Source organism: Notolabrus celidotus, chromosome 12 (genome assembly GCF_009762535.1).
Source record: "Notolabrus celidotus isolate fNotCel1 chromosome 12, fNotCel1.pri, whole genome shotgun sequence".
NCBI classification, from domain to species: Eukaryota; Metazoa; Chordata; class Actinopteri; order Labriformes; family Labridae; genus Notolabrus; species Notolabrus celidotus.
The window spans coordinates 2,061,183-2,076,310 of NC_048283.1; the positions used below are offsets into that span (position 1 = coordinate 2,061,183).

The window sequence follows — 15,128 nt, forward strand, 5'->3', positions numbered from 1 at the left end:
GCTACTTTACAGAATCTAAAATATAAAACATATTCTGCTTTGTTTAACACTTTTTTGTAAATTAAATAATTCCATATATGTTCTTTCATAGTTTTGATGTCTTCAGTATTAATCTACAGCAGGGGTGTCAAACATGCGGCCCGCGGGCCAAAACCGGCCCGCCAGAGGTTCCAATCCGGCCCGCATAACGACTTTGCAAAGTGGAAAAATGACAGAGAAGACATTAACTGGAAGTTTTCAACAAAAGTAACTACTATTTCAAATTTGTCCTCTGGGGGTCGCATATAATCATAATGCTGACGGAGCGCCCTGAACGGCACTTTTTTTCTCAAAGTGAGAAATCAGATGACTTGCTGTTTGCATATTCCGTTTGAGATTCATAAAGACTCTTTAGAGCACTATAAGATGATCCACTAAATACTAACACTAGCACTACACCTCTGCATACAACAACTGGGGGGTCAAAAATAATAAACTTTACCTTGTTCATTATTATAATCTCTGTTCTTCTGTCATTACACTCTGGTGTCAGGTGAATGGGTAACCTGTGTGTTTGGTGTGTTAGAGTAAAATATTCTGCCCCACTATGAGACTCATCATGGCAAAAAATACAACAGCTGTTTTTGTTCAAAGATTTAGTTCATTAAATGTGAACATTTTCAGAATGTACTTGTACTTTTTTGCACTAAAACAAAGGGGAAAATGTAGAGTTGTTGTTATTTATAGGTTATTATGTTGTGATTTTACTGGTCCGGCCCACTTCAGATCAACTTGGGCTGTATGTGGCCCCTGAAGTGAAATGAGTTTGGCACCCCTGCTCTACAGTGTTTACAATACTTGAAATAAATAAAAACCCTTGAATGAGAAGGTGTTTCCAAACTTTTGACTGTAGTTAAAGGGGACATATCACGCTTTTTTCATCAATATATATTGGTCTAAGAGGTCCCCAAAACATGTCTTTAAAGTTTATGCTCAAAAAAACACTTTGAAATCAGATTTTGGTCTGCCTGAAAAGCCCTCTTCTTCAGTCCTCCTCAGAACACTCTGTTTTCTCTCTGACCACGCCCCCTCAGGAAGTGGATGTGCCTCGGCTCTCCAGCACGTTGATCTAATGTTTACATGTTGGCTGAATATACACGGCTGCTCAGAGATCGCGTTACTTCAACCCTCTGAATCTGATCCAGAATCTGATCCTGACGGAGAGGCGCCTGCAGCAGGACCTTTCTGAAGGATTGGTCACAGATTTAGTGTTTCTTGTTGTTTTTATTTATCAGTATGTCGACGTGTGTCTTGGTACACAGCTACAGCTACAGCTATGAACATGTAGCTATGTAGCTATGCTAACTAGTGCTAGCACTTATCCATGACAAATAAAAATCATCCACTAGATCTTCAAATCTGCAGACGTGGGGAGTAAAACCGACCTTTGTGTTTATTAAGACAGCCTACAACTAGCATGCCTCCCTCCTAAGCTCCTTGTTAGCACACGTGTGCAGGTAATGAAAAACGGAGGAGGGGTTGAGTTGTATTTTATACAGTCTATGGGCTGAACAAGCTCCGAGCTCTGACTCCGTGACAGACCGGATATTGTTGTTACGTAACAAAAACACTGAAGTCTGAAACGGCTCGTTTTACACGCATTTACAGAAAGGTGGAGAAATCAGAACAGGGGCAGAATGGATTCTTTTCATTCTCGGGGGGTTTGTAGACAGGGACACATATTTCAGGTAGAGAACCTTTAAAAAGTCCATTTTGCATGATATGTCACCTTTAAAATACAAACATTTTGGTCTGAATAAAAACACTTATTTTTCTTTGCAATACACGTGAAAAAATGGTAGAATCTTATTTTCAGAGCCTCATATTTTTAAACACCAATATACGTTCAAGATGTAGCTGTGAAGTACCACATTTTTTACGTTCACACGTCACATTTTTGCTGCTTCTGAACTGGTTTCAGATCAGACACTGGCTCCAAACCAGCCCTGGATCTGACTTGGAGGAAAAGGAGTAAAAGTGTGGTTGTTCTGACAGAGAGCTTCAGTTTGCCTTCAGGGTATTTGATGAACACAATAGACTGTAAATGAAGCCAACCTGGATTTAATTGAATAACTGCAACACCTGATTTATTTTAGCACTTTATTCAAGTATGAAATCCTTCTTTGTGAATATATAACTCTGACTTGTAACATGTAAACAAGTGTAATTGTAAATTGTAAGAGCAGTTCATCAGCATTTGAACTCAAATCTGTAAATGGTTCATTTTAATGTATTTAACTAAACAGTAGAGCAAACAACCTAACAAAAATAACACTAAAATGAGTCAAACTCTTTAAAAAAAAAACAGTCTGGAAACTTGAGATCCAAAGCAAAATTTAAAAAGCACAAATGTGAACTAAAGCAGCTGCGGTAATGGTTTCCTGTGAGGTCAGATGCGTCCTTTGGGTTCGCTGAATTTGCGCTTCTTCGCGGGGGCTGCGACGCTGGAGGACGTCGATTCCTGGCTGGTGGGGATGTCGTACTGAGAAAACTGAAAGCAGCAGAGGAAACATTCAGCTAACAACAAGCTAACCACTGAATTTTTATGAGTGTACCGACAGACAACATCCCACTCAGAAACCAAAGTGATCAGCGCTGACTCATCTGTGGAGCAAACGGGGATCCTACGCAGTTTCCATTTTAAGACCCATCTCGGTAGAAACACTCTATTTGTTGAAGAACAGCTGTTAAACCAGCAGAAATCCAAAACACACAGGCTGGGTTTCAAACCAACTCATGCAAGGGAACCAAACTGAAGCTCTTAATAATTCATACTTTAAGAAGTGTCTTTATGTTACAGCTGCAGGAACAGATTCGTATTTATATGTAGAGTTTCTCACCTCCTTGGACCTTGTAGCCATCACTCTGTTGTTGTTCACAGTCAGGTTTGTCTCCTGTCCACACACACATTCACACTCATCAACACAGTTATCATGAGAGGAAATAATCTGCTGCATTTATGAGCTTGTGTTTATTATTTTATCTTTAAAACCTGAATTTCTTTCTTCTGCTGTTCATAATTCTAGAGATATTTCCACTTCAGCTCTCACTGAAACCACAGAGGCTCTACTCATGTAAACAATACTCAAATAGCCAGCTGTAGTGTGCTGTATTAAACAAAACAAATGATGCAAAACAACTTAAGTGAACCCCTTGTTTTATTGCATAAAAGGTCTCTCACTAACAGGTCACAAAAGACCCAAATTCAAAGGGTCAAAGGGTCTCAGGTTGTCTAGCTGTCTGTTCAAAGAGAGAATAAGTAACCCCGTTGAGGTGTGAGAGGCTGACTGACCGTGGTGGATTTGATGACCCGTCCACTCCTGGTCCTCTTCAGACCCACCTCCATGCCGGAGGCCTCCTTCACCAGAGTGTCCATCTGAGAGGGGACAGATGGTCCGTAACGCCTTCGACCTTAAAGTGCACTTAGGGCTGCTCTCTGCTCCGTGTTTACACAGAGTCTGCAGTCACTTCACTTATTTAAGAAGACCTTTCAGAGCTTTGAAGTGGGCTCAGTTGTGTCTCCATATATGACTGTGTGCTCCTTGTTTTTTATGTAATGTTGCATGATAGTGCCTGTGTTGTATTGTTCTGTTGGTGTCATTGTTAAGTTTGTTTATTTTGCATCAGTTGATGGCTTTTGTGTGTTTTTAAAGACCCATCTAGGAGCAGGCACTGCAAGCTTAACCTACAAATGCTGTGGAGTGTGTGCTTCATACTTGTTTCTATACAAATAATCAATAAATGATTACATTCAAATGTTTCTATTTTTATTTTTGCTGTTTCTCCATCTTGTGTGGAAACTAACTACAACAAAGTGCATTTAACTGAATGTTTAAAACCCTTTCAAAATGTTTTCTGCTCTTAAAATAAGCAATAAATCTTTGGTATGCCAAAGCACAAAACTGCAAGCAAAAATTGTGATCCCTTAAAAGGTACAGCGTAGAAATGGGAATATTCAGGGATATCTAGGGGACAGATTCTAGACTGAAGTGCTCCCCTGCTCACCACTCCCATCAGTGAAGCAACAGTGGCATTGGAGGGCAAGAAGCTCCTATGATTATCCATAGACTGTATAAATAATGGACGTAGTATCCTATCAATCTCTACAAAGAAACTTAAACCATGAGCGGTGGTGATGATAGCAGCAGGGTTCAAAGTTGTGACATTAGTTTATTTTTAAAGGTGTGTGAAGCGCAGAGCTCAGAGAAGAAGGAGAGCTGGATGAGGACAGTTTCATGTTCAATCCACCGCAACAGGCAGATAAGAATCCATCACCATGGAACGCTAACTGGCGGGTAATGAGTGGAATAATGTATGGTTAGCAGGTTGTTATGGAAAGAAGGAACATGATCCCTTACTTAAAAAAAAACTCCTCCTGTATCTGGGTTTGATACAAACTGATTATAAGTAAAATTCTAATTACAAGACGTTATAACTGAAAGCCTGTGTCAAAGGCTAACACTGTGTAGAGCGGGGAAAGACGCTGCAGCGGAAACACTCAGTGTGTGTAAATCACAGGCTTGCAAAAAGCAGCCGTTAACTGAGGCGGGTGCACACAGTTGGAGGTTGGCAGATTCTCCCGTCTTACCTTCTGCAGCAGAGTGTGCACACTCGTTTGATATGCGTTGTGGTCAGTGTAGCTTATATCACACCTACCTCTGTGACTTCTTCACAGCTCTCGATCTTCTCTTGGTGACTCATCTGGATCTCTGCATGTAGAGAAAGAAAGACGCTCTCATGTTTGCACAGATTCACAACTCCAGTTCAAGTATCTGAGGAATGTTTTCTGGATACTGAAGATTTCTAGAACTTAAGGAGGAAACTGTTGTGTTATAACGTGATCTATTTTGTAGGTTTTAGGTCCAATCTTTTATATCTTCACGATCTTCACTCCAAAATCACTGATAAACACAAACTTTGAGGAACAAACAAGCAGGAAGTGAAGTGTGAAGATTTACCCGTGTTATCCAAGTCAATGCTCTCATTGTCAGGCTTCTCCACGTCCTCAATCACATGGCTCTGAAGATAAAAACATAACATCATGATGTGATAACACGATGTAAAGACACTGACATCAACTAAAAACTATCTGTCTGACCTGAAGCCTGCAGGTCAACGTTTCAGCATTTCCCAACTCCAACATCAATAATGAAGCTAATCAACACACTGCACACTGAATAAAAATCAATAAGAGATACTAAATCTTGGGAATTTCCCTCAGTGTGTTGTTTCAGTCTGCAGCTGTGCAATGTGATGTAACGGCTGCAGGATAATCCTTAATACAGCTAATCAAAGTACGCTGAAATTTGAGATTACAGACCGTCACAGATTTCTACACCGTCAGTTGTGATCTTCAAATACTCCAGACTTCACTGACAATTTTTTTTTTACCTTTTAGATAAAGCTGCTTGAGTCTTGATCTATTTTTTCTTGGTATTTTGTGAAACATGTCACATATTTTCAAGCCTAACAAACTATTTAGACTCAGAAGTAGGGGTGACCCCAAATAGTCGAATATTGGACGATTCGTTCTAAGGAGTCTTAGTCGACTGCCAATCTCATAGTTGAATATTTGCATATGAAACGTGGATCATTCCATTCAAACCATGGGGGTGCTCAATGTCTAATTTTACATTATTTTCCTGTTTTCCGTAAAAATAGTGTCTCATTTATCCTATTTTGATATAAACATAAACTTATTTAATGTAATTCTGAGAGCATCTCTTGAAGTGTTAAATCTCCTTAAAGTGGTAATTAAATCTCCCCTGGTAATTAAAGGTGGACTCTCCCATTTAGCAGGACCTGTGGAGCAGACGTACCTCAGCTGGCCTTTAAATCTTTCTACGTTCATGGCAGCTCAAAATGTCAGGAAATAAAACTTCAGTTCATCCTAAAAAATATTAATGAAGATGAGGAGCAGCTTCATGAAGAGGTCTGTAAGATCAAGGATTACCGGACCACACAAAAACTGTACGGGGCCAAAAGAACCAGGAGGGATACCCAAAGCTGTCTGAAGCCTCAAAACAATCCACAGCATCCCATCCACCTCCACATCATCAGAGAGGATATTCTCAAAGACAGGATTTACAGTCAACAAAGCAAGGAGCACACTTCTGCCCGTACACACGATGGTTTTCCTCACGTTCAATTTGAAAAGACTCAAGCAGACAAAGACGAGATGAAAGAATGTTTTAAAAGGTTCTGTTAAGAGATTTAAAAACCCTTTAGCTGGTTCAGGTTTGATTTTGAACATTATACAAATGTTTAGTCTTAAGTTGGACAGACTACCCTCTGCAGTGCTGCTCTCTGCTGTGTGAACACTGTTTAAATATCTCCTGATTCCTTTCTCTATAGTGGAGCGTTGTTCCATGTTTAACTGATGGTGGCCTTATTTGAGTTTTCTCTCCTTCATCACCTCGTTGTTTTTGCAACATAGATTTAAAAAATCTAAGTTTTATACTTATAATATTCTGTTGTCCCTTTTACTTTAAGCTATGAGTCTCTTAATTGTAAATGGTTATGCGTAATATTGTCATGAGGTCACCATCATGCAGACTTTGGGTCAATAAGGAAAAACAACAAACACTCCACTATTCGTCGACTATGGGCAGAATCTGATGAATCAGATTCGACTAAGCAAATCCTTAGTGGGGCTCACCCCTACTCAGAAGCAAACCAATGACACATTGATCCGGGGTAGATCACAGACTCTGATGTTCTGCAGAGAAGAACAGAACGATGTAACGCTTGTTTTGGGGTAAAAAAAAAAGGTTGTGAGACCCTTGAGGAGCAAAAATCATCATTAATACAGAGTGCTATGTGTCCTTTTAATCTTGTACTGTGATTTTATTTCATTTAACTGACTGTCCTCGCCGTACAGCAGTCTGGTCAACATGAGTTGTTTATAAATGTGCTTTAAAGATGAATCTGTTTCGACCTGATTGAGTTTATACAGGAAATACTTTGAAGAGTGCATAATCCTGCAGCTATCATAGTCTGACTAATGAAGCAAACTTCAGGGGTTATTCCAAAACCTTGAGATCCCAGCATATGTGTTAGAGGACCCAGCAGTTAAAAAAGATGACCCTGGTATGGAGCACATCACTTTAAACTAAGAACAAAGCAGTAAATATGATGGTAAATTACTTTTCCCATCTTTCCCTGTGTCGGCGTGCTGACCTCCGAAAAGACGCCCCCCTCCTCCATTTTCAGAACCCACTTCTGTTTCACACAAAGACTCTCCTCCACCTGCAGACATTTAACAACATGCACATGTGTCATTGACAAATCAGCTCCCAGAGGTGCTGACTGCAGGGAACCTTGTTACCAGGAGACAAAGGTCAGAAAGCTGTCCACTTAAGACGGTGCATATAAAACTCTGAGACAGTGAACAGGACTGAGTGTATATAAGGTTCAACACCTGCTCCAGTCGCTGTCTCTCTGTGGTCATGTCCAGCTCCAGGGTGTGGAAGGGAGTGACCACCTCGCCCATGGTGAGTCGGACCGGCTCCCTCTCGAACTCCATGGTGTCGCCATCGGCCTCCTTGAAGCCCGGCGGCTGGTAGTCCTGAGGAGTGACTGCAAACAGCAGAATAAACAGAGACAGAGGGAACAAAAACTTAAGTTTAAAATCATCTGGAAGAAGAAAAAGTGACATTTATCAGATTTAATCTCAGTTTAAAAACACTAAAGATACAGTCCATACAGAGAAACTTGTCTTTAACATTTTAAATATTGTAAACAATGAAATATAGCTTTGCAGCAACTCTGTGAATCTTAACAAACTCACACACAAAGAGCCCGAAACAAGCTCAGGAGAAAATAAGCATGTTAACTTAATAAACTGAGTGGGTGATGAATTTATATAAATCATCATTATGTGACATTCGTGTGTGTGAGTGTGTGTGTGTGTGTTTGTGTGTGTTTGTGTCACCGTTTTCATAGTAAGCCAGCTTCATGTTGAGGCACACGTTGTCCGGCAGAGGTCCGAGGTTCTGCATCAGCATGTAGAGCTTCCTCACCAGCAGGATGCTCGCCTTCTTTGTGCTCCCGCTCGACATCGACATCATGTTGTTGTTGTTGTTGCTGAAGAAATAAATAGGACAGTTTGTCATTATTCAAAGCAACAGTTAGCCAAGATGCCAGATTTTTTAAAACATCCTTAAATGCTGTGAAATTATTTTAGTGTGTCCTTCTTTGTTTGTTTGATATTATTTGTTTCTGTATTATAATTATTATTTTTCTTTATTTTATTTTTTGTTAGGTGCATTCTCTGTTATTAACTTTGCATAAATGTACTAATTTGCTTGTCTCTGTTTGTCTTACTGCAGTTTTTAAATGTTAAAATGAATAAAATTTGGTTTAAAAAAAAAAAAATATATATATATATAGTTTAGTGGTAGCTTTTGGTCATATCATCAGCCAGTATGAACTTTCATTCCATTCTTATGCCGACGACACCCAGCTGTACATCAAAACCAACTCAACTGCTCCATCACCTCTCTCAACACTCACCACCTGCCTGGAGGAGATGAAGGCGTGGATGAGCCAAAATTTCCTTCAATTAAACTGCTCCAAATCCGAAGCCATACTTATTGGCACCCCCCACCAGGTCCAATCATCCCCCATAACCACCATCACCTTTTCTGGACAATCTATCCCCATTTCATCTGCTGTCACCAACCTCGGTGTGAGACTGGACCCTCACCTAACATTCGACAACCACATCAAACACCTGTCCAAATCCTGCTTTTTTCACTTAAGGAACATTGCCAAACTCCGCCCCTCCCTCACCGTATCTGACGCTGAAAAGCTCGTCCACGCCTTCATCTCCTCCAGGCTCGATTACTGCAATGCCCTCCTCATCGGGACCCCCATCAAAAATCTCCACAAACTCCAACTAATTCAGAACACCGCAGCCAGGATCCTACTCAGAGTCAGAAAACACGAACACATCACCCCAGTACTCCGCACACTTCACTGGCTTCCCGTCACCGCAAGAATCAACTACAAAATCGCACTCATCACCCATCAGTGCATCTATGGAAACGCCCCACTCTACCTAAAAGAACTCCTCACCCAGCAAACCCCAACCCGGAACTCACGCACTCCACATCAGAACCTCCTCCACCCTCCCAGAACCAAGCTCCGGACCATGGGAGATCGGGCCTTTTGTGCTGCTGCACCACGTCTGTGGAATTCCCTGACCAGCCACCTCAGAACCCCACAGACTGTGGATGCTTTTAAAAAACATTTAAAGACCTTCCTCTTTAAAGAGGCTTTTAACTGATTTTAAGTACTGCTTTTAAAAGTTTGTTTTTACTGTGTGCCTGTAGCACTTTGAGATTTCTAGAAATGAAAAGTGCGTTATAAATAAAATTTATTATTATTATTATTTATGGCTATACATTTACTTGTTTTTTTTGTGCAGATAAATTGACCTAAGTATGCTAGCAGCTAAAATTACATCAAGATGAACTGACCAAAGAAAAAATACATAATTGTCTGTGTAAAGTCAACTTTGTTTTCTTGTCCTGCATTGATTTGAGGTCACATCAGTGCATTTCAAAGACATGTTCATGAGTGTCAATTAAACCAAAAGGGAAAACCCACCTTTCAAATTCCATCTGCGCTCCTTCATCGGTGTACTGGATCTTAAACTGATAAAACTCAGTCACTTTCTGAAAGATAAGAACACATGAAACCTCAGCGCTGTTACACATCAACAAAGACAAGAGACGGCCTGCACATCACCTGAGGGTTCTCCTGGTTGGTGTAGATCTATAAAAAAAAAGCCAAACAGAATAAATATGATCAACATGAAAAGTTCTTTTAGTTTAAGTTCTATTAAAGTGAAGAATAAAAATCACTGAACATAAGAGGATGACACAGATTAAAGAAGTACTTACAGACATGATCACCGCCCGCAGCTGGAGAGAGTAGAACAGGATTAAGTTTGATAACATTATTAAATATGAGGCACAGGATAATGTATATGAGGCCTGCTGTGGTCTACCTTTATGAAGCATACATAACTAATCATCTGACTCAGGTGGGACTTACATATCTCTTCTCGATGGCCTCAAAACAACCCTGCATCCTGGAAGCACAACAGTGACTACGGTAAGAGTGAACTTAAAGTCATTGTTTAAGAGTTCTGGCATCTCAGCAAGACGATACTGCATGACATTAGACACGATATAATGTTCAGTAGAGAAGTGATTTCTAGGTATAACTGGCTGTACGTGAGCTGCACTCGATGGTATATAAAAGCCTTGCTGAAGACGTGACAGATGCACTCCAGTTTCTCCAAAACTCACCTCGGACATATCCCTCATGGACTGAGTAAATACGATGCTTACCTGCAAATGATGAAGCCAGTAAAATATATTGGCTTCAGAAAAGCTGCCCTACCTCTGGCCTCTTCATCTAAATATTCTAAACATCTATATATTTTATAACAAATGATCTATTCCATATACGTAGCTCCAAAGAACACCAGGGGAGAACTGAGTATTTATTTACCCAGTGAAAAACATCTTTCATGATTTAGTATATATATCTCACTTGAATGAGGCAAAAGTTGCTTTCATTGTTAGGATAACTTTATGACCTCATGTCAACTTGTTCCCTGTTTTTTTTCTCTTCAATCTTTATAAGAACTATGATTTAATTTAAAAAGTTCATAAAGTTAAAAACAAACAAACAAAAAAAAGCTGTTATGTAAATCTTTCCAGTCATAAGACAAACCGGACTTTCCAAAAGGTTCCCAAAAAACTGCTCAAGTGTTGCAATAAATCAAGGATTGTTACAGCACAAATGATCATAGTTATCATCATTGTTACATGTGCCATTCATTTGTTTTTGTACCTCTGTTGGTATTGGTTTAATAAATTCGTTTTGATCGCACATGGTCTGAAAAGTGTTGGAACTTGTTGACCAGATTTTGGCCAGAGGCATAAAAGTCAGGCAGCTTCATCTCCACTACCAGTCAAAAGTTTGGAAACACCTTCTCATTCAAGGGTTTGTATTTATTTTAATTATTGTAAACACTGTAGATTAATACCAAACACATCAAAACTATAAAAGAACATATATGGAATTATTTAATTTTAAAAAAAGTGTTCAACAAAGCAGAATATGTTTAATATTTTAGATTCTGTAAAGTAGCCCCCTTTTTCCTTCATGACAGCTTTGCACACTCTTGGTATTCTCTCAGTCTGCTTCATGAAGTGGTCTCCTGGAATGGTTTCTAATTAACATGAGCCTTGTCAAGAGTTCATTTGTAGAATGACTTGCCTTCTTAATGTGTTTGAGACCATCAGTTGTGTTGTTCAGAGGTAGGGTTAGTACACAGTGGATAGCCCTATTTGACTACTGTTGTAATCCAGATTATGGTGAAACCAGATTATTTCATAGTTTTGATGTCTTCAGTATTAATCTACAATGTTGGAAATAATTAAAATAAATAAAAACCATTGAATGAGAAGGTGTGTCCAAACTTCTGACTGGTAGTGTACATTACATAGAAAACAAAATAATAATAACTCAGAGTATCAGACTTTGTTTGGATGCATTGAGATCATTTTTCAAGACATAAATATAGAATTACAGTCTAAGAAATTCTCCTCTGCTTAATTTGACTCAACTTTGAATAACAACATGTATCATTTTGTGTTTCAAAAAAAAAGTTTCTTCATGCGGCACAAATACGGATTGATTAGAGGTTGAACGGATCATAATATCACCTGCACCAGAGTTCAGAAGGGCACCAATACACCACTGTATGTTTGAAGTGACGCCTCAAAGATATGATTCACAGCCTTTTCGTGTTATATCTGTGATTGAATGCATTGCTGTAGCAGACTGAAGTGAACAGTGGATGTTTCTAGAAGGCTGTTCATAATATTTACACCACTGATATTCTTATTTGACACAATAGGACCATGTACGGCTATTATATGAACGTAATTAGCCTTGCAAACTGTCATATAACTCTTATAACAGGCATGTTGATGGTCAAAGTTGTGCCAAAAATGCTGCGTTGTATATTCAGTGTCTTGACTCAATGAGACATTGTTTAATAATAGGTATTATTTCCTGATTTGAACACTAAAGGCAAGACAAAACCAGAACACTGCTTCCCAAGTGGAGCTGATTCATGACTTTGTCTAGTAAGTGGTTATTAGGTTGTTAATATTTACCACTCGACAATCTGACTGGCCCCAGGACAGCTGCGCTCCTCTCTGAGTATCATCACTTTCTGATCTGTGGGAAGAAAAACAGCAAAGAAAGAATCTCCTTTGTACATATTTCCACATGTAAAAGTGGAGCTTGATAGCCACTGTTAGCCCATCAGTAATCTAACCTTCAACATATTTGCTCCCATAGGCTTTCTCTGGGAACAGGCCCCGGAGGTAGGTGATGCCAGACACTGCAATGGCCAGCAGCTTCTTCATCAAAACCAAAGACTGCTGCTCGGAGATAACCTGATTGGGTAACAGCTGAGTATCCTGCAGGAGAGAGACGGATGAATCACATATAGGGAGGTCTGCTTACTCATTACAGTCAACACAAACAGCGGAAATGAGCCAACAGCTGCATCTGAAACATTGACACAACACCTCGACTGTTCATGCAAATAAAGTCTGCAATGTTTGCACAACTTATGTAAGCTTTTATCTCTGGAAAAAAAACATCAACAGAATATTTTAAATGACTGTCTTTTGCGTATTTACCCACTCAACTTTATGATGCATGTTTATCCCACATATTTAACTATGCTGCAGGAGTCTGAAGGTTTAAAAGACTCCAAAAATGTAGACACTGTGCAGAAAAGAACTATGCAATGCTTTCTGGGGGTTCAAAGATTTGCTCTGATGCCAGAAATTCAGATTCAAATGATCTGACGGTGGAATTGATAAAAAAAAACAGAGGACAAAATAAACAAGAATGCATTTATGTGGAGCAACATTATATCTAAAGGAATAATCTGTGCTCTAATGTTGACTCCATGAAAAATAAGCTTTTCTGACATTTAAAGAAAAATGGTTTGACCACTTTCTGTGTGAACATATGTACAGATCAAAAGGAATTTGAGCTCTGAATCATGTGTAACATCTCATGTATCTAGAAGCCAAAGATTCCTGGTGGAGCAGGTAAGGTCTGGTGTTTTTCCTCTGACCTTTAAAGTCAGTTGATTTTATAAAATATTCCAGAAGAAAACAGACTTTGAGATGTGGGATTTATTCAGTTGTTGTTTCATGAAGTCACTCATCAAAACCCTGGAATATCATGGAGTCCAGGTGAGCAAAAACATGAATGGCTGTCTAAGTTTGATGTGTTTATACTTGCTATGTTTGTCCCAAAAGGAAGATGACAAGATATTCTCTTTAATTCATAGATATTTCGTTTATATTGTATTATTCTTCCTGTTCCATCACAATGAATAGACCTGCTATGGACCTTTGACTGCTGGCTGGGCGTATACACTGCAAAATCTCAAAACTCAGAATAATAATAATACCTTTATTTCTAAAGCACCTTTTAAAAACCATGGTTTACAAAGTGCTTGACAAACAACTGGGCACATATGGAAAACAAACACAAAAGACCCAAACAATGATTCAACCCAGGCAACACAAGAACCCAGCGATATTTACTGAGACCAGAAGGACCAAGAAAGTAGGACCATTAAAAATATAAAAGGAAAGAAAGAATAAAAAGGGGCTACAAGCAGTAAAAGAGGGGTAAAAGCAATAAGGTGAAATAATGCAACACAGAGATAAAATCATCAATATAGATAAAGCATTTAAAGATAAAAGTAATAGAATAAATAAAAGCTAAGAAGCTAAAAGACAATAACAAGAGATAAAGTAAAATAAATAAATAAATCAAGATGAATAAAATCAATAAAGGCTGTAAATGAGATATTAAGAGAGTAAAACAATTAAAGGAAAATAAGATGGGATAGAAAGTGCAATGATAAGATAAGCAGTAAGAAGACGACATCACATAAAAGCAAGTCTATAAAAGTGAGTTTTAAGAAGTAATTTAATATGTTAGAAGTTATTTTGTCTTACACTAATAAGAAATAGCTTATAATGACTAAAAAAGCTACCTATGAACAACTCATTTTTAAGGTAAATAACAGACAGGAGATGTTTTTTATGGATATAATAAAATACGGAATAACTACCTTTGTTTATGAGTGTAATGAGAATGTGTGAGTGGTTGCGATGCACTGAGCTCTTGTGAGAAATTAGCTTGTTGTTTGTTTATTTTATTTTATTTATTTACTTATTTTTGTTTTTATTACTGTTTGTTTGGTAGTGTTATGTCTTTCTTTTGTCATTGGCCTTATTACTACCTTTTATGTGAAATGTATTTGTTTTCTGTATTGTTTTATTTCTTCTTGAATTTTTCACTTTTTTGAAAACAATAAAAAAAAGTGAATTATATAAAAAAAAAAAAACTCTTATAAGGCTTAATATGAGAAAAAAAACACCTTACAGGACGAAAATAATGGAATAAGACTTAAAAAGATTATTTTTTAGCATTTCAGGCCTTATTTTTTTTACTCATAATACCTTGAAATAAGACATTTTTTCTGGTTTGTGCCTCAAATGAAGTCTAACAAGACATTTAACCAGAAAAAATATTTTAAAAAACACTAGTTTGTTTTGAGTTTTTGCATCAATCATTATTCAAATATTACTAAAACCATTCAACTCTCTCTCTGCATGCAGCATTAGCATAATTAGCATAATTGGCATAATTTGCATCATTAGTATCATTAGCATTATTAGTGATTTGTAAACTTAGCTAACAAGCTTTTAAAACACTGATTTCACATTAGCAAGCAATCTAAAACATATTCACCTGTGAAGTTCGCACTTTTTGAACACACGCCATTGCTTTGTTGAAAGATAAGACGAGAAAAAGCAGTAAAATAAAAGATAAATTGAGTTTAGATAATGTTAGCTAGCTAGCTGTGAAAACTTGCTAACACTCGTTCCCGCTCAACGTTTGATTAGTGGGCGGGGCCATCTTCATAAAGCAGCCAATCAGGGAGCAGAGTGCTTGTTCTG

General features: G+C 38.3%; 1 protein-coding gene across 4 annotated transcripts; it reads right to left on the bottom strand.

The window, feature by feature from the left end:
• Positions 1–2,157: 2,157 nt before the first annotated feature.
• hormad1 (HORMA domain containing 1) lies at positions 2,158–15,085 on the bottom strand. 4 transcript variants are annotated; one of them, XM_034697144.1, is made up of 15 exons: positions 14,920–15,085; positions 12,407–12,551; positions 12,243–12,306; positions 10,102–10,138; positions 9,948–9,968; positions 9,793–9,819; positions 9,652–9,719; positions 7,973–8,121; positions 7,460–7,617; positions 7,186–7,287; positions 4,998–5,058; positions 4,696–4,748; positions 3,332–3,415; positions 2,880–2,933; positions 2,158–2,530 (listed from the first exon to the last, which is right to left on the bottom strand). In XM_034697144.1, the coding sequence occupies exons 1-15, from the start codon at positions 14,950–14,952 to the stop codon at positions 2,429–2,431; spliced, it is 1,158 nt and encodes a 385-aa protein (XP_034553035.1). In that variant the 5' UTR covers positions 14,953–15,085; the 3' UTR covers positions 2,158–2,428. The 4 variants fall into 4 exon arrangements, with proteins under 4 accessions (XP_034553035.1, XP_034553036.1, XP_034553034.1 ...); XM_034697145.1 differs by having other exon boundaries at positions 7,219–7,287; positions 7,973–8,124; XM_034697143.1 differs by having other exon boundaries at positions 7,973–8,124.
• Positions 15,086–15,128: the final 43 nt, after the last annotated feature.

What these genes read in the sequence shown, in the direction of transcription:
- hormad1 (XM_034697143.1), bottom strand. Translation starts at nt 14,952, where the DNA reads ATGGCGTGTGTTCAAAAAGTGCGAACTTCACAG. An exon ending in TGGGAGCAAATATGTTGAAG is followed by an intron (nt 12,307 to 12,406) that starts GTTAGATTACTG and finishes TTCTTCCCACAG; the next exon opens with ATCAGAAAGTGATGATACTC. An exon ending in GCGCAGATGGAATTTGAAAG is followed by an intron (nt 8,125 to 9,651) that starts GTGGGTTTTCCC and finishes TTATTTCTTCAG; the next exon opens with CAACAACAACAACAACATGA.